General features: G+C 36.0%; 2 protein-coding genes across 2 annotated transcripts in view; both read right to left on the reverse strand.

Annotated features, from left to right (window-relative positions):
• The window catches only part of LOC123246342 (zinc finger protein 271-like), a 498,115-nt gene that overhangs the window by 123,372 nt on the left and 355,290 nt on the right, over positions 1-19,453 (reverse strand).
• Positions 16,433-17,371, reverse strand: LOC123244935 (olfactory receptor 2G3-like). The gene has a single exon (XM_044673597.1). The coding sequence runs from the start codon at positions 17,363-17,365 to the stop codon at positions 16,433-16,435; it is 933 nt and encodes a 310-aa protein (XP_044529532.1). The 5' UTR covers positions 17,366-17,371.

Here is a 19,453-nt window from a genome sequence, read left to right on the forward strand (position 1 = left end):
ACTGGTCAGTGGAAAACAAGCTTGATATATGCATATGAAATCAGTTCATTTTGTATATGAAAAGGTAAAAGCATATAGACAAGGGAAGATGTCCTTCTCCTTCTGACTCCCTTATAAACAATGGCAAAAGTTATAGAATTAAGTAAATCCCACTTTTAGTGGGCAAATCCTTACTCAAGTCAATGTATGGGCAAAAAACTTCCAAACAGGACTCTGGAACATTTTTTCTCTGCTTGCCAATTGATTTTATTGAATGTAAATTTCAGAAGAATATATTAGTCCTTGAGAAAGGAGTTGTAACTTGCAGTAAGTAAAGTGTTGTATCAAGAAAGGAAGTGGTGGTCAAAAGAAACACCAAAAGTAAGAAAAAGTGGTTTAAATAGTTGGAAAGACAGAACTGAGTAAGAGAGGGAAGTGATAAATGTCATTTTCCTTGGGCAACATTTAAAACAAGAAATACCATTATGGGAAGCAAGGTAAAAGGATACAATTATATCAGAGGAAGAGACAATTATACCCAGTTACTCTTATTCCTCTCCTCGTCTCTGAAAATCTTTGGAATCTTTCCTAATGAAAGACAAAAAACTACTGCATGTCATAAGATAAACTATACTATGAAGTCTCCCACTGGAAACTCACTTCCCAAGGCCCAAATACAGCACTAAAAGATATATTTCTGGGGCTAGCTGTCCCTGAAGATGGATGCCTAAAGAGAGACAAAGAACAAATTCAGGATGTTGACTTTGGAAAGACCTTGGGGATATTCCACTCCCATTACAATGATTAACTTTAAGTACAGAGGTGACCAGAGGATAGCTTCCCTGGGGAAGGGAGAAGAAACATTCACTTTGTTTCTGTTCATCTTAAATCCAAATGATGTCAGAAAAAGAGATATAACATTTCCTAAATACCATGCCATGCTTTTCTGGCTACTAGGAGCTCAAACAAAAAGAAAATACAGATGTCAGAATCAGGGAATTTCCAGTATAATGATTCCTCTTCCAATAAGCTTCCACAATCACAACCATAATAATTTCATTTCATACTTTCCATATAATCTTCATTGCCTATGCTGTCATCTTAATGTCCACACCTTTATTAAATATTGGTTAACTATTCTACATAATTTTAAGGACCTTAAACTTAAATAGGCAGCATGGTGGTAGATGGAATACTATCCACAGAGTTGGGAAGACCTAGGTTCAATTTATTCCTTTTATATTGGTTATATGTACTAGTATTAAATGCATAATTGCATGAGATATTGGAATGTGTACTGTGCAAATATAATAGATTGTTGCCTTAATTTAGCCCTAATTGGGGTCATACTGGGACCTGAGAATGCAAGATGAACACACTAAGATTCATATTAACAGACCATTCGCATATGAGAATGGAAACATAAATGCAAGATCTGAATGGAAAGTAGAGGGTTTACATCACATGTATGTGTGAAAGGAAGAAATGAACAAGATGTGTTTTTATTGAAGTGGGAAGTACCTGGTAAGAAACTTCAAGTAGATATGTTGTCTGAAACTTAAAAGTATTTCCTGGGGCACTGAGAGTTTAAGCAACTTGCCAAAGGTCATAGAACCAATATATGTTTAAAAAGAGGTATTTGAATTCAAGTCTTCCAAACTCTAAAGACAAAATTCCGTCTACTACACCATCCTTCCTGTTCAAGATTAAAGGTTTGAAAATTAGATAGAACAGCCATGAAATATCTGTGATCATGCAAGAAAAATCATACCTTGATTCACTCATTTTTCTGGTAAGAACTCTAAAGAAAAGATTCTTCCTCCTATACCTATGCCATCTTTTCTGGTTGCTCTGAGTTGTAATCCTGACTGAAACAAACTAGCCATGTGGCCTCAGAAAAATTACTTTTCTACTCTGAGTCTTAGTTTAGTCATCTGAACACGGAGATTTGAAGAAAATCATGTCTGGTTGTGATTCTATTTTCTAAGAATAATGAATAGCTCATAAAATTTTAAATTTGGTAGCACAGATAAAGGGGATGTGGAATTTCCTCCAAGTAAAAATCATCTTCAGAGAGAAATGGGAAAAGGGTCTTGGAATCAATGTAATTTACTGAAGGAAGTGCAATAGACTTTTAAAGAGAGTTAGAACTGGATCTGGGTTAAGAGGACCCAACTTCAAATCTTGTTTGTATTACTTGCTATATGATGTTGGACAAGTCACTTTACCTCTGATTCTCAGTCTCTCATCTATAATAGGGCACTCTAAATAACCTCTAGCCTCTTCTAGTTCTAGTTCTATGTAACTCTCATTCTGTAACATTAGTCAGATTTTTTTAGTACACCTTATATGGAAAGAGGTTTTATAAACATATATGCATTTGTATGTAAAATCATATAAAATCTTTCTATGTATAAGATATATATACACTATGTGTTTAGATGTGTGTTTGTGTGTTTGTGTATTTATGTACGTATGAATGTGTATGTTTGCCTATGTATATAATGGGATGAGAGGTAGGTAGGTAGTGGACTATTGTTCTTCATAGTAGAAGAAGACCAAAATGACAGCACTTCATCACAGTCAATGTACAGTATGTCCAACTGTGGCTGACCAGACTAATATGAACTCAGGATGCTCTACCACAAATAGGGCAAAAAATAGCCCATATGAACATTTGAGATAGAAATGTCTAAATTTCCACACCTAAAATTCCCTTTCAACTACTGCAGTTCTGCTATGCTCATAGAGCATAGCACTTTCTTTGATGCAGACACATCATACAAGATGGTCCTCTGCAAGTGTCTCTCATGTCTCACAATCAGAACTAAAATTCTTTAGAGAGACCTTGACAGTATTGTTTTATTGTTTCTTCCGACCTCCATGTGAGCATTTGCCTAGGGTGGGAGCTCTATAAAATAGTCTTTTAGGCAAACATATGTTTGACAGTGAAACAATGTGGTCAGCCCATCAGAGTTGTTCTCCCTACAATAGATTCTGAATTGTTTGGCAGTTCATCTGATGAAAGGATTTCAATTTATCTTACCAGGTGATCTTCAGAATTTTTCTAAGACAATTCAAATGGAAATATTTCAGTTTCCTGGCATTGCGCTAGTATACCATCTACATTTCATAAGTGTGTTTAACATAAGCATACAAGAGGTCAGCACAATACTTCTATAGATCTTCAGTTCAGAAGGCAGCCTACGACTTCTCTCCTACACTTTCCTTTGAAGTCTGCCAAACACTGAGCTCACCCTGGCAATGAGTGCATCAACTTCATCATCTATATCGTCATCTCAGGAAAGTATTCTGCAAGGGTAAGTGAATTTATCCACTTCAATTCAAAATGTTTCCATTTGCTATAACTTATGGTTCCATTGATTGAGATCTTAGGTATAGGTATAGGTATGAGTTCTCTCACTTTCCTCCTTTCTACTTCCTATCCAAACTTTCTGCTGGAGGGTAAAAGGGGGATTACCAGCAGTCCAGTTCCCCTTGGGGTTGGGACAATTGAGTGAAAACAGTGAGAAGAGCCAGAGACTTAGTAGGTTTGCAGTGGCTGATCTGAATTGCCATCTGCTGATTTTGATTTTTATATCATTTTTCTCAAGATTACATCAATGTTAGCATGAATTCCATTCCCACCATACATATTATCTTTGGAGACAATGTGCTAGGTGTGTTTGACATATCTCTTGGGCTACCGTGGTGAGAACGTACAGGCCTTTTCATAGGAGACAATTTCTTCATATTTCATTCATTGTTCTTTTATAATAAATTACTGTACCAAATTGAATCTGGACAGGGGGGAAACTTGGAGACTGTTCTGGCCTGTTCTTGCAGGCACCTGTGTATGGAAATCTGAGTTAGAGATTTAAAATCTTTAACATTAACTCACTATATGCTGGCTTGATGTGAAGTGACTTCTAGGGCAAGTTTCTGTATTATGGGGGTTTGTTTAGGGTTTTATTTTGGGATAGGGTATAGTCTGTGACTGTGGTTGTTCTTGCCATGAACCTGTATTGTTTTTCTGTGTTTCCCTGGGGCTGAATAAGGATACTGATTGCAATAGTTTCAATACAAGTAAATGCTAATGAGAAAAGAGTCACATAGGGGAAACTGAATGAGAAATTTCCATCCTTCTGACACCTGCTTTGCTGGTTTGTCAGAGCTGGTGATGAGCTGTGCTAAATGTCACGGGCTTTGATGGCTTTCTGCAACTTTCCTCAAAATAAACTGTTTTGCGTTTTATCAAACGGCTCTCCTGACTATTGTTCAATTTCTGCCCCAAATTTTTACCCTTCACACATGTTATTCATATTTGCAGTAGAGTGATCTTTTAACGTCAAAAACCTGATCATATCCCTATTGAACTACGTGACAGATCATGTTTTTCTTCTGTGTTTATGTTCCCACAGTTCTTTCTTTGAATGTAGATAGTGTTCTTTCTCACCAGTTCCTCTGGACTGTCCCAGGTAATTGCATTGCTGCTAGTAGAAAAGTCTATTACATTCAATTGTGCCACAATGTATCAGTCTCTGTGTACAGTGTTCTCCTGGCTCTGCTCCTTTCGCTCTGCATCAATTCTTAGAGGTCTCTCCAGTTCACATGGAATTCCTCCAGTTCATTATTCCATCACCATTTCTCTAATCAGGAGGGATTTAGAACACTTTTTCATGTGCTTATTGGTAGTTTTGATTTCTTCATGTGAAAACTGCCTATTCATGCCCCTTGACCATTTGTCAATTGAGGAAAGGCTTGATTTTTTGTAAATTTGATTTAGTTCCTTATATATTTGGGAAATTAAACCTTTGTCAGAGAGTTTTGTTATAAAAATTATTTCCCAGGTTGTTGCTTCCCTTCTAATTTTGGTTGCATTTGTTTTGTTTGTACAAAAACTTTATAATTCAGTATAATAAAAAAAAGTAATTTTTGAGAATTATAGAAATCCTCTTTCCATGTAGACATATAAACATTTTGACATTAAAGAGTACCTTAAATATTCTCTTTCTTCCCTTCTGATTAGAGAAATGCAAATTAAAACAACTCTGAGTTACCACCTTATACCTAGCAGACTGGCCAATATGGTAGCAAAGAAAAGTGATAAATGTTGGAGGGGATATGGAAAAATTGGGACACTAATACACTGCTGGTGGAGTTGTGAATTGGTCCAACCAATCTGGTGGACAATTTGGAATTATGCACAAAGGGCTTTAAAAGAATGCCTACCCTTTGACCCAGCCATACCACTGCTGTTTATGTACCCCAAAGAGATAATAAGGAAAAATACTTATACAAAAATATTTATATCCATGCTCTTTGTGGTGGCAAAAAATTGGAAAAAGAGGGGGTGTCTCTTGATTGGGGAATGGCCAAACAAATTGTGGTATATGATGGTGATGGAATATTATTTTGCCGAAAGGAATAATGAGCTTGAGGAATTCCTTGTGAACTGGAAAGACCCCCAAGAATTGATGCAAAATGAAAGGCACAGATCCAGGAGAACACTGTACACAGAGACTGATACATTGTGGCACAATTGAATGTAATAGACTTCTACTAGCAGCAATGCAATTACCTAGGACAGTCCAGAGGAACTTGTGAGAAAGAACTCTATCCACATTCAGAGAAAGAACTGTGGGAACATAAACACAGAAGAAAAACATGATTAATCAATAGAGATTTGAGTAGGGTCTTAATGTTAAAAGATCACTCTACTACAAATATGAACAACATGGAAATAAGATACATGTATAACCCAATGGAATTTCTTGACAGCTCCAGGAGTGGGGAGGCAACAGAGGGGAGAAAATCTTGAATCATACAAATATTCTAAATAAAAAATACATATTTTTTTAAAAATTCTCTTTTTTATTTACCTTTTTGGGCTTCTCTTGTGTCTCATGTTTGGACTTCAGATTTTTTAGTTTGGGTCTGGTTTATTCTTCAGGAATGCTTAGAAATCTTCTATCTTATTGGATATCCATTTTTTCCCCAGGAAAAAAAAAAGTTTTTCTGGATACATGATTCTAGGTTGTAAACCTAAATCTTTCACCTTCCTGAATATCATATTCCATGCCTTTCAATCCTTTATTCTGGAAGCCACTAGGTCCTTTGTAATCCTGATTATAGCTCCATGATATTTGAATGGCTTCTCTTTGGCTGCTAGAAGAACTTTTTCTTGGCTTAATGGCTCTTGAATTTAGCTATTATATTCCTGGAAGTTGTCATTCAAGAATTTCTTTCTGGAGGTGATCTGTGAATTTTTTCAATTTCAATTTTATTTTCTTGTTTGAGGTTCTCTGGGCTATCAGCACCTCAAGGATCAATTGAATCAGCAATTATCTTTGATAGTTTCTTGTAATATGATAGCCAAGGTTTTTTTTTTGTTGATCATGGCTTTTAGTTAGACCTATAATTCTCAAATTGTCTCTCCTAGATCTGTTTTCTAGGTCAGATGATTTACCAATAAGATATTTCATGTTTTCCTCTGTTTTTTTTCATTCCTTTGATTCTGCTTTATTTTGTCTTGGTTTCTCATGAAATCATTAGTTTCTAGATTCTCAATTCTGATTTCTGAGATTTGATTTTCCTCTGTCAGTTTTTGATTCTCCTTTTTCAATTGACCCATTTCTTCTTGCATAACTTTTATTTCTCTTTCCCATTTTTCCCCTGCCTCTCTCTTAATTGGTTTTTGAGGTCTTTTTTGGAGTTCTTCCAGAATCTGTGTCTAATCCATATTTTTCTTTTGGACTTTGAGTGTGTTTCCTTTGCTTTCACTGTCCCCTTCTGTGTCTGTACCTTGCTCTTTGCCCCCATAAAAAATCTTTAGAGTTAGGTGGGATTTTTTTGTTGCTCATTTTTCCTATCTAATTATAGTTAGGCTTGGGGGATTATGTGATGGTCTGAGGGCTGAGAAATCTGAAAGCCCCCTCCCCTTGCTGATTCAATTGATCCTTGAGGTGCTGATAGCTTAAAGACTTGCCTCAAGCTCAGGTGTAAGTTTTTTATCTCACTCTGATCTTGATCAGGTCAGGGACTATGTAATTAATCCAATCAGACAGACCTTTGATTGTCCTGTCTTGAAGCTCCTCCCTGATCTATATGCAAAAAAATAAGTACTTAGTAATTAGTATTATTAATCACCCCAAAGTGTGAACTAAGTCCTTATCTCAAGCCCAGACTAGAATTCCCCTGGCTGGGGCTCCAGACTTCTCCATAGGTTTGAAATTTCAAGGGGTATGGGTTGGCTTGCACCACTATTTCCCCTGGCAGGATTCCATGATATGCATGTTGGCTTGGGCATAGGCCTCAAACCTTGGTCAGCAGATGGTGTAGGAGGGGTAACTTGATCTTCCCTCCTTGCTACAGCTTCTTGCTGGCTATGCTCTCCTCTCACCCCCCTTGCCCTAAATGTTCTTTGCCTACCTTTTGGGATTTTCTTTTCTTGAAAGTTATTTCACTCTGTCTCCTTGTTGGTTCTTTAACTCCTTGTATTCATTTTGTGTTGAAATTTTAATTTTTGTCTGAGAGGATTTTCATGGTGGCACAGAGCTGCTCTGGATCACTCTGCCATCTTGGCTCCACTCTTACAAGTAGCTTGTAGCTTTTTCAGCTTAAATAATTTACTATCATTTAGCAGTTGACCTTAATGCTTGATACTTACCAAAGATGTTTGACAATATGACTGAAAATACTATGCTAAAAAGCATGGCAACAAGCACATAGGCCTACTTCACTCCATTGGTGACTGGGAAAGTGCAAGAGCATTGTAATATTTAAATTATGAGGCTTGTTGTAGCTTAGTAATTTATTTTTAATTTATTTAAATAATATTTTTATTAAATTATATTAAATAAATGTAATTTATTTAAATAATAAGATTTATTAAATCAAAAGTAGTAGCAGTGGTAAAGAGAGGAAAAAGTAGGAGAGAGGTAGAAAGGTTCTCAACCTTTCTAATCTGTTGGTACCATTATTGAGCCTCTAGCTACACTTCATCATGGGTCCACTCTGCTCCTCCACATGTAAGCAAAGACCCAGACTTGCTCCTGGTCTCAATTTATAAGCTTTTTTCTCCATCCACTAAGTCTCATACATCACATCTCAGGAACCAATCATAGTTTCTTAATTTGTCTGGACCACCCAGAGGGGCAGTGCTTGTGGAATCATTATTTCCTATCTCTTTAGTTTGTTGGTTTTTTAACTTCCTTTTTCCGAGTCTCATCTATATCTGAATTTACTCAGTGGTATTTGACCTCCAGGTCACTGAGAGATGAACAAAGGTGACACTGGAAAGAGAGAAATCCACTTCCAACAGCATTACCTATTATCTAGACCAGTGATGGGCAAACTACGGCCCATGGGCCAGACGCAGCCCCCTGAAATCTTCTATCCAGGGGCATGATATTATTCCTAATCTGACGAATACCACGAGTAGGATACAATACAATGAAACTTCAAAAGATTTGCCTTAGAAACAGACTGACAGATGAGCATTTCCTTTCCTTTGGCCCCCTCTTTAAAAAGTTTGCCCATCACTGATCTAGACACATGAAAGTATGCTTTCATGGACCTGGCTTACAATAACAATGAACTTTTACAGACAATCAGATCTTGCCATGATCTTTAAGCCCGCATGACCAACAGTATCAAAGACCTTGGTCAAACCAACAAATGTGCACAGACCTCTATTCTGATCACGATATTTCTCCTGGAGTTATTGGGCAGTGAATACTATATCCATTATTCTTCAGCCCTTTCTGGAGTCACACTGGCTCTTGGATAGATGACCATCTTCCAGATGAAGTATCAACCTATAAAGGAGGACTCTAGCAAGAATCTTGCCAGCAATGACTAAGAGAGATACCACCTATTTCCTTTTTCTCTAAAGAGATGAACAATGGAGGCATTCTTGATCGCCTGAGGGGATAACCTCCTTTTGTCACATAAATCAGATTCCAGTCAACTTTTGTATGAGCAGTGGACTCCCTGCCCTGTAAATCACTACTAGAATGGAATCAGTACCAGGCACTTTGCCACAGAAGAGAAATTGGCATTCAAACTTTCTGTCATTTAAAACTTCTTCAGTAGGAAACTCAGCTACTTCCATTAACTTCAATCTGAGGTATATGGTCAATGGCTCCAGCATAGATTGATGATGATCTATTGCGAACACTATAGAAGTATTAGCATCTTTCCAAGATCATGTTCTTATCACTGATTAGTGGAGATGGGTAGGATTAGTTAGGCAAAAGGAAAGATATAAAATAAATAGAAAATAGATTGGTCATCTGAAAACTTATAATAGTACTAACATATATAAATGGTTATTTATCATCTAATAGAATACACACACATGAAATAAAGAGCATAAATATAAAAATCAAATTATAAGTAAAAAACAAAAGGTAAAAGTCCTTGGGGACAACAAGGTAAGAAGAAGTGTTGTATGGAAAGTCTGTGTAAGATTATACTCTTCTGAATCTAAGTATACCATGTTGGTATAAATTAAAATACTTATAGCCTTACTCATTTCCCAACAACTGCAACCTACCAGATCACTCTTATGTAGTTAATATTATTTTCTGCTACCTTCTTTCTGGTAAAGAGTAAAAGAGATGGTAAATTTATATGGGGGGGCAGTTTCAGACTTGGAATGTTTCATTTATTATCTTGAAGATACATTATAGCAAATGTTAGCATTATTTACAAAAGAAAAAACCCTAAGAAAACATTCAAAGGCACATTAGGGATCTTCAGAGTATAAAGTGTTAGCTTAAATTTCCCAATACAATTGCTCAAATGATTATTATTTTCCAATCTTAAAAATGTTAATGTCACATCTTATTATCCAGTTGACCACTAATGTCTTTTTTTAATTTAATTTACATTTTCCAATTTTTTCCATGGCTACATTATTCTTGTTGTCTCCCTCCCCTTTTTCCTCCCCCCTCCCAGAGTTGACAAGCAATTTCACTGGGTTATATGTATATTATCACTCAAATCCTATTTTCATAATATTAATTTTTGTAATAATCTTAAAATCTTAACCCCAAATTACATACTCATATAAACAAGTGATAAATCATATGTTTTCTTATAGATTTCTATTTTCATACTTCTTTCTCTAGAAGTGGATAGCATTCTTTCTCATAAGTCACTCAGAGTTGTCCTGGATCATTGCGTTGCTTTTAGTAACAAAGTCAATTACATTTGATTATCCCACAATGTTTCAGTTACCATATACAATGTTCTCCTAGTTCTGCTTATTACACTCTGCATCAGTTCATGTATGCATGTCTTTCCAGTTCTCATAGAAATCAAGCAGTTCATCATTCCTTATAGCACAATAGTATTCTATCACCATCATATACCACAAATTCCTCATTTTCCAATGTTTGCCACAAAAAAAATGTATTTTTTGTACAAACAGAACCTGTCCCATTTTTTTAATCTCTTTGGGATACAAACCCAGTAGTGGTATTGCTGGATCAAAGGACATGTATTCCTCTAAAGACCTTTGGGCATAATTCCAAATTGTCTTCCAGAATAGTTGGTTCAATTCACAACTCCACCAACAATGAAGTAAATTTATATTGTAATCTACACTCAGAGAGTTAGGTCTAACAATTCATATGAGAAAAACCAAGTGTATATAAAATGCCTACTGTTGAAACTATGATATGTAGGAACTGGACTGGCCAATAGTTATCTTTCACTGTTAGACTTGTCTTGTTATCCCTCACATGGCTAGAATACCTTTATTTGGGTACACAATTCTCAGGTAATATCTGTTACACAGTTTCTGTGGCTTATGGTAAGTAGAATGCATTTCAGACTATTCATACATGTTGTTTACATCTCCATTGTCCTTTGGGTAGCATGCAACTTTAATTTTTCAGAAAGAATAATACTTCATGCCAGAATTACCAGAAGCATATTGTTATAATAAATATAGGCCTTTATTTCAAGGAGAAGCTTGGATTATCAAAGCTTAACTCATTTCCCAAAGTTGATTGATAGCCTTTTCTTATTTTCTTCCACTGGTGTCCACAAAACAACAAGAGAACACAGGAATACCAGGGCATGTTGGACAAACTCTATTTGGGAAATACAGACAAGACTATAGACAAGAGTTTCACAGAATGAGAATATAGGAATTTGCCATAAACTGCTTCTTTAGAGGATGTACCCACAATAATAAATTCCTAGATTGGTCTGAGTATCAGAAAGAGAAGAATAGATGGAAGGGATAGAAATTTGAGGAAAGATCAATTAGGAGAACATTACCCTATCAAAAATGACAGATGATTAGATTAGGAGGGGGGAGGGCAGAAAGATAGGGTGACTATTTGTAGAGAAACTAGGACATCTGTGAGGGAAATTACCAAAGTAGACTAGAGTGGGCAAAAAAATTAATTATACGTAAGGGTGAGGATAGGGAGGTTGAAGATCCAAAGGTGATTCCAAAGTTACAAACTTGAATGACTGAGAAAATGCTATCATTTTTAAAACTTAAAACTATACTTGGAATTTTGAGATACCTTCTTAGTATAGGTATTATTATTCCTATTTTTAAAATTCAGAAACTGAAGTTTAAAGAGACTATGAATACATAGTGTTATTTCTTCTGAATTTATATTTTCCCCTGTTAATATACATCATGAGTAAATTCCCTGCAGTAAACTATATGGAGCCAGTAGACAACAATGTGATATTTTCCAGGTAACTTAATGCCTCAGGTGGTAGTGGCTTAATAATTAAGGAATTTTAACAGAAATAAAAGGAAAAAATTCCTTAAGGTGAACATAAGCACATTAAACCAAGTTTAGGAGAGTATCAGCCTCTCCTGAAGGTGAAAGGAGGTCAATGATTCCTTTGGACCTTTAGGGATAGATCTTTTATACCCATCTTTGAGAAAGATATTTCTAAAATCTAACTTCAATATCCTTTGCTGTGTTTTCTATGCCTGTTTTCTTTTCTATGGTAGGTAATATGTGCTTTGAGATTTTGGTTATAACAACATATTATATTTGTAATATATAATACATAGCATACAATAACATAATTATTATAATTATAATAATAATACATTTTACATCATAGAAGATACGTTATATGAATTATGCTAGATATAACAATTCAAAGGCACTTCAAAGCAGGTTGGGAGAATGATATACACCAGATATTAAGAACCTCTTAGAAAGATCTCAAGGCTTGAGGGAGATTGTAATATGTGGTGGCCTGGTCCAGAGGAAGGTAACTAAGAATGGAAGAGGAATAGCAGTTGCTATAGACAGCACTCATCCAATGAAGTCATCAGTTTCTAGCAGAATCTCTTTTTCTCCATGTTCTCAGTGGGAAAAGGGGAGGGAGTAAATATTTATTATTTAGCTATTATGTTCCAGGCACTGTACTAAGTACTTCAGTATTGTTATTTCATTTGATTCTCACTACAGACCATGAAGTAAGTGATATTATTAGTTCCATTTTACATATAAAGAACTGAGGCAGACGGGGGGGAACCTGACTTGCTCAGTCTCAAAGTCACTTAACTAGGAAGTATATGAGGCTGATTCGAACTTATCTTCCTGATTCCAGAGAGAGTGATCTTCCAGTTCAATCAATTCAATTCCAGTCAGACACACTTACTAGATGTGTGACTACAGACAAGTCACTTCACTTTGTCTATTCAGTTTCATTATCTCCAAAAAAAAGGAAAATACCTCCCAGTGTGGTTGCAGAGGCAATAAGGATAAGCACAATCAGATTGGCTTAATATTAAATACTGAATTGTGCTTAAATGATCATAGAAATTGTTATTACAGACTAAAATATACAAATACACACAGACATAAACACACAGATACACATGCACATCATTAGAACAAGTAAGTAATTGAAGCTCTTTGGTCAAAATACAACTTTTAACTCCCTTAGAAGTTCTCCAAAGGTAAAGATTTTGCATCATGTTATTTCTTGGCATTCCTTGTAAAGCTCAGCATATGATAGGTATAGTAATTTGGCATTCCTTGTAAAGCTCAGCATATGATAGGTATAGTAATTTGCCTTAATATAGGACTTTAAAATTTATAAAGTATACACAGTAACTGAAACATTGTGGGATGATCAAATGTAAATGGCTTTGCTACAAAAGCAATGCAATGATCCATGACAACTCTGAGAGTCTTACAAAAAAGAATGCTATCCACATTTAGAGAAAGAACTGTGGGAATAGAAATCCAAAAGAAAACATGATTTATCAAGTGTTTGAATGGATATGTGATTTGGGATTTTGGTCTTAAAAGATTACTTAATTATAGAAATGAATGATATGGAAATAGGATTTGAGTGATAATATATGTATAACCAAATAAAATTGCTTTTTTACTCTAGGAGGTGGGAGGCATGAGTGGAAGGGGACAATAAGAATTATATAACCATGGGAAAATTTTTTAAATACAATAAAATAAATTTTAAAAGAGTAATTTTAAGAGAGTAATGAATGTTGGAAGGGATGTGACAAAATTGGGACATTAATGCATTGCTGGTGGCGTTGTGAATTGATCTAACCATTCTGGATGGCAATTTGGAATTATGCCCAAAGAGCACTAAAAGATTGCCTGCCCTTTGGATCCAATCATATCACTGCTGGGTTTATACCTCAAAGAGATCATAGGGAAAAAGACATGTACAAAAATATTTATAGCCACGCTCCTTGTGGTGGCAAAAAACTGGAAAAACGAGGGTATGCCCTACAATTGGGGAATGGCTGAACAAATTGTGGTATATGCTGGCGATAGAATACTATTTTGCTCAAATAAATAATAAACTGGAGGAATTCCATGTGAACTGGAATGACCTCCAGGAACTGATGTACAGTGAAAGGAGAAGAACCAGGAGAACATTGTACACAGAGACTGATATACTGTGGTAAAATTGAAAGTAATGGACTTCTGTACTAGCAGCAATGCAATGATCCAGGACAATTATGAGGGATTTATGGAAAAGAACACTACCCACATTCAAAGAACTATAGGAGTGAAAACACAGAAGAAAAACAACTGCTTGAACACATGGTTTGATGCAGACATAATTTGGGATGTAGACTCTAAACCATCACCCTAGAGCAATTATGAATAATATGGAAATAGGTCTTGATCAATGACACATGAAGAAACCAGTGGAAATGTGTGTTGGTTGGGGGGGATGGGCAAGGGAGGAGTGATGGGGGGGGGGAGTAAGAACACAAATTATGTAATCATGGAAAAATTTATCTAAAAAATAAAATAATAAAGAAACAAATAAATAAATGGAAAAGAGTAAAAAAAAATTTATAAAGCCCTTTCCCCAAAGGCAACTGAGATAGATGATATATTATTATCCTCACTTCGAAATGGGAGAAATTGAAACACTCTTAATTTAATTAATTCACAAAACATAATGTAGTGATTGAGAGACATAAAGAAGCCAAACCACTCCATTTTACTACAAATCTATCATAGCTTGTACTTGGTCAGGCAGACTTTTATGGTGTGTGCTGAGTAAAAATTTTCAAAAATTAAAGTGACCTTAAACAAATCATATGTCTGTTATGTATGTGTCAGTTGCAATTACACTTTCCATACAATAGAGTCAGACTATGTAAATCATAGAAATATGTCCATGAGCAGGAAAAATTCTCTTTTAAACCATAAACTCCATAATGTCAAGTCTGTACTTTTTTTTAGTATTTCCCAAGTAACTAGCATAATGCTATAGGTACATTTTCTTTTTTTTTTTTGTCTCAAAATGCATTTAGAAAACTGAGAAAAACTATCTACAGACACTAGTGCATGTGAATTCACAAAGAATGAATTTAGTCAAGTTGCATTTTTCTTTGGTTTAACCTAACAAGAAACAATTATCACGTCCCTTACTATATCACAGTTCACTTATCTCAGCTTCACTGTATTGCAGGTTTTTAAAAAAATATTTCTAATTCTGTATCGTGGAATCTTCACTATATCACGGGATCAACCACAGCGTTGTGTTCTGTATCCTGGGCACTATTTGGCTCAATGTTTATAAGAGTGTGGGGAAAGGTTAATAAGAGTGTGGAAAAGATTTATAGAAGATGGAAAGAGTTTATAAAGCCTTAAATATATATATATGCATATATACATATATACTATAGTGCCACTATTTCACAGATTTTCACCTATTGCAAGGGTCTCTAGAACTTAACTCCTGTGATAGGTGAGGGATCACTATACATTTGCATCATGAGGCATAATTATGTATGAAAACATGACCAATGGACACAATTAAAGTAACAATAACTACCATTTTAAAAGTGCTTACTATATGCCAGGCACTATATTAAGTGCTTTACAATTATATTACCTCATTTGACCCTCACAAGAAAATTGGAGGGTAGGGGTCATCATTATCCCCATTTTATGGATGAGGAAACTAAGGCAAATAAGGGTTAAATGATTTTCCTAGAGTCAAATGACTAGCAAGTGTCTGAAGTTGGATTTGAACTCAAGTCTTCCTTCCTATAGGCCTGGTACTCTATCCACTGTACAGACTAGCTACCCCCTAGATTTAAATTTCTCTCAAGGAGTGACTAAGAAATGCCCAGAGATTACAAATGAAGAGAATGATTAAATGTGATCATTGCTTTTGTGAACCTCCAAAAAAATTAAACAATTTGGTGAAAAGTAAAAAATCACTGAGGGTCATAGATCTAATGATAAGAAGAATTTCAGAGGCCATCTAGTCCAACCCCCTCATTTTACAGATTAGAAAGGCAGGGCCCAGGATATAAATGAACTAAATAAAAATTACCCTTGGGCAAATAAGTGGCAGAGGCAGAATCTGAACTCAAATCTTCTGATTCTAGAGCCATTTCCCCCTCTTACAAATCAAACAGAATACTAAACCAAAGAGAGAAACCAGTTGTTTCATCTATATATTATTCAAATATTGCCTTAGAACCAGAATAACTAAGGAAACCAGACTGGCATTATAGAGATAAAACCTACATATTATGATTCCTATGAATAGATGATTAGTATAGCTGAGGGAAATTCCTAGACAATAGACCTATAAAAATAGAATATGGGGGCAGTTGGGTAGCTCAGTGGATTGAGAGCCAGGCCTAGAGATTCTAGGTTCAAATCTGGCCTCAGACACTTCCCAGCCCTGTGACAGTGGGCAAGTCACTTGATCCCCATTGCCTACCCTTACCACTCTTCTGCCTTGGAGCCAGTACACAACACAGTATTGACTCCAAGACAGAAGGTAAGGGTTTTAAAAAATAAAAAATAAAAATAGAATATATTTTTGTGTCTTGAAAAGGTAACATTTGATCTAATAAAGAGAGAACGATGAGCTAACTTTTTAAAATCCACTTCAGTTTTAAAGATTCCAGGCTTCTTGCTCAGCTTATTGAATGGCTCTTTTACCTTGACTCCTTTCCTAGAAGCCTTTTGAGTGCACCCTTCATATCTTTATTCCTCAGAGTATAAATGAGGGGATTGAGGGTGGGAGTCACCACAGTATACAAAAGTGTAATGAACTTGCCTTGCCTGTGGGCATAGGAACTATTGGGTTGAATATAGACAGCTGTGATGGTCCCATAGAAGAGAGTCACCACCAAGAGATGTGATCCACAGGTTCTCATGGCCTTTTGCCAAGCTTGGGCTGACCTGATTCTCAGAACTTCTTGAGCAATGAGTGCATAAGAAATTAAAATCAGCCCCAAAGGCAGGAGGAGCAAGACCAAGGAAGCTACAAAAAGCTGTATTTCATTGGCATGAATATTTACACATGCCAACTTGATCATGGCAGGAACTTCACATATAAAGTGGTAAAGCCTTCTGTGCCCACAGAGAGGCAACTGAAGAGTGATGGTGCCCTGAATTAATGTGTTGCCCAACCCACTCACCCATGCAACTCCTGCAAGGGTCTGACATAGTCTTGGATGCATGAAAGTAGCATAGTGGAGTGGTCTACAGACTGCAGCATACCGATCAAATGCCATGACAGCTAGAAGAACACATTCAGTAGAGCCTAGTGCCAGAGAGACATAAAGTTGGATGGCACAGCCTATAGGAGTGATAGTCTTGGCTGGTCCCTTCAGGTTCCACAGCAGCTGAGGAACAATACTTGTGGTGAAGCAGAGATCAATGAGGGAGAGATTGGTGAGGAAGTAATACATTGGTGTGTGGAGTTTGGGATCCAGGCGAGATACCAAGATGATGGCAGTGTTGCCTAGCAGAGTCAGAAGGTAGGAGATCAAGACAACCACAAAGAGGATCTTCTCCAGCTTGGGCTGGTCTGAAAAACCCACCAGGATGAAGTCACCTCCTGTGCTGTCATTCATTACTCTCATCCTTGTGTTCAAGGTCAGGAAAATATATAAGGATCTGGAGAAAGGGGAATATAGCATCCACTAATTGTAAAAAGCAACCTAGAAAGAGAACTATTAGAAATATACTTGAAAGACAAACAGTAACACTGGGAGAAAATTAAGAAAAATAGTTGTTCCAAAAAGAGAACCAAGACATTCGGGTGGTCTCTCTCACAGGAATTAGTAATTCCTGTGTGAGAGATAACTTTTTTTTTTCATTTTGAGAACATCTAGACTGTGTTCTACTCTATAGATAACTCTCAGAAGATTGACATGAAAGGGTTAAACAATAAAATAGACAAGTCCCATTATAAAGCCTAGAAAAAAGAGTATTATCAGTAAATTATAAGGTTTCTCTCAGATGGCATTGTGGTGATTGCAAATAGTACTGAAACATTGAAAAGTCTACAGGATGTGATATATATAAAAGAGTGTAGCTTTTACACTCCATGAAAACTCTCTCTCTCACTCTCTCTCTCTCTCTCTCTCTCTCTCTGTATTTTCTCTCTCTCTTTTCTCCCTCTCTTTTTTCTCTTCCCCTCTCTCTTTCTGGTTCTCTGCCCCTCTCTGTCTCTGTCTCTCTCCCCATCTCTCTCTATCTCTCTTTCTCTCTGTCTCTCTGTCTCTCTTTGTCTCCCCTCCCCTTTCCTCTTTATACATATATATATATACATATATATATATGTATACATTCATGAATGTAGGACAGACTATGATTCGGACTCAGTTGTTTTGTTTTGTTTTTCAGGAGAGAGAGAATGGCTTTTGGAAAATTGCAAAGGCATTTAAAGAACCCAAATTTCTACAACAATCCTATAACTGTTTTTGTATGACCAGAAGTCATGGAACATTGTAATCTTTGAATAACTAAAAAATTATATAACTCAGAAAAATGTCCATGACAAATGAGGCCAATAGAAAAACTGGTATAAAAGAAGTCATTAAATAATTGAATGATTAAAAATAAAATGAGCTGGACATATGGCAAGTTAATTAGGAGGCAAGTTTACATTTTCCTCTGCTTCATGTATAATATCAGGAGAAAACAAAGACTAGCCCCAGGATATTGGGTAGGCCTCGAGTAAAAGATTTATAGAACATGGACAAGAGTCCAATAGGATTATCAGGCATGGATAGGTCAGTGAAATTTGGCAGGATGAAAAAAGATTCTGATTTAGTTAGCATTTTCGATTTCCTTGAGTCTTGCTTGAGAACTATGTATTGTCAATAACAAATACACATGCATTTGTGAATATAAATAAATAATTATATGTTCTTATACTTAAGGGTTTATTTGTATATGCACTTATATATAAAGAATTATGAAAATTCAGAGTTCTAATGGCTTAACAACTGATACCTTGTTTAATCCATACCTGAAAAAGAATCCCAACTACAATCCACTAGCCAAGTACGCACCTAGCCTTTGACAGAAAATGAATGTCCAAAGCTAGAAAACAGATTACCTCACAAGGTAACTTATATCACTTTGTGATAAATACATTTTTTCTACTAATATACCAATTAAAACTACTTCCTTGCTTCCTCTACTCATTGTTCCTACTTCAGTCCTCTGGGGTCAAATAAATGAAGTCTAGTTCCTTTTATTTTTTTTTTAATGTTTGCCTTCCATCTTAGAATTACTACTGTGTATTGGTTCCAAGGCAGAAGAACAGTAAGGGCTAGGCAATGGGGGTTAAGTGACTTTCTCAGGGTCACACAGATAGGAAGTGTCTGAGCCAGCATTTGAAACTAGGACCTCCTTTCTCTGGGCCTGACTCTCAATCCATTGAGTCACTCATCTCTAGTCCCTTTTTCACAAGATAGGCTTTCAAGAACTTGATAGCAATTATAATATTGCAGCTGAGCCTTTTTTCCCCCCAGACTAAACATCTCTACCACTTTCAGTTGTTTTTCACATGGCATAGCCTCAAGGCCATTTACCATTCTGGTTTTTCTTCTATGGATATTCCAAATTAACAATATCCTTGATAAACTCTGGACCTATAAATGAACAAAATATTCCAAAAGTATTATAAATATATACATCACAGAAGAACATATTGGCAC

This window comes from Gracilinanus agilis, chromosome 4, assembly GCF_016433145.1.
Source record: "Gracilinanus agilis isolate LMUSP501 chromosome 4, AgileGrace, whole genome shotgun sequence".
Lineage (NCBI taxonomy): Eukaryota > Metazoa > Chordata > Mammalia > Didelphimorphia > Didelphidae > Gracilinanus > Gracilinanus agilis.

Coding starts and splice junctions, on each gene's coding strand:
- LOC123244935 (XM_044673597.1), bottom strand. CDS start 17,365: ATGAGAGTAATGAATGACAGCACAGGAGGTGACTTCATCCTGGTGGGT.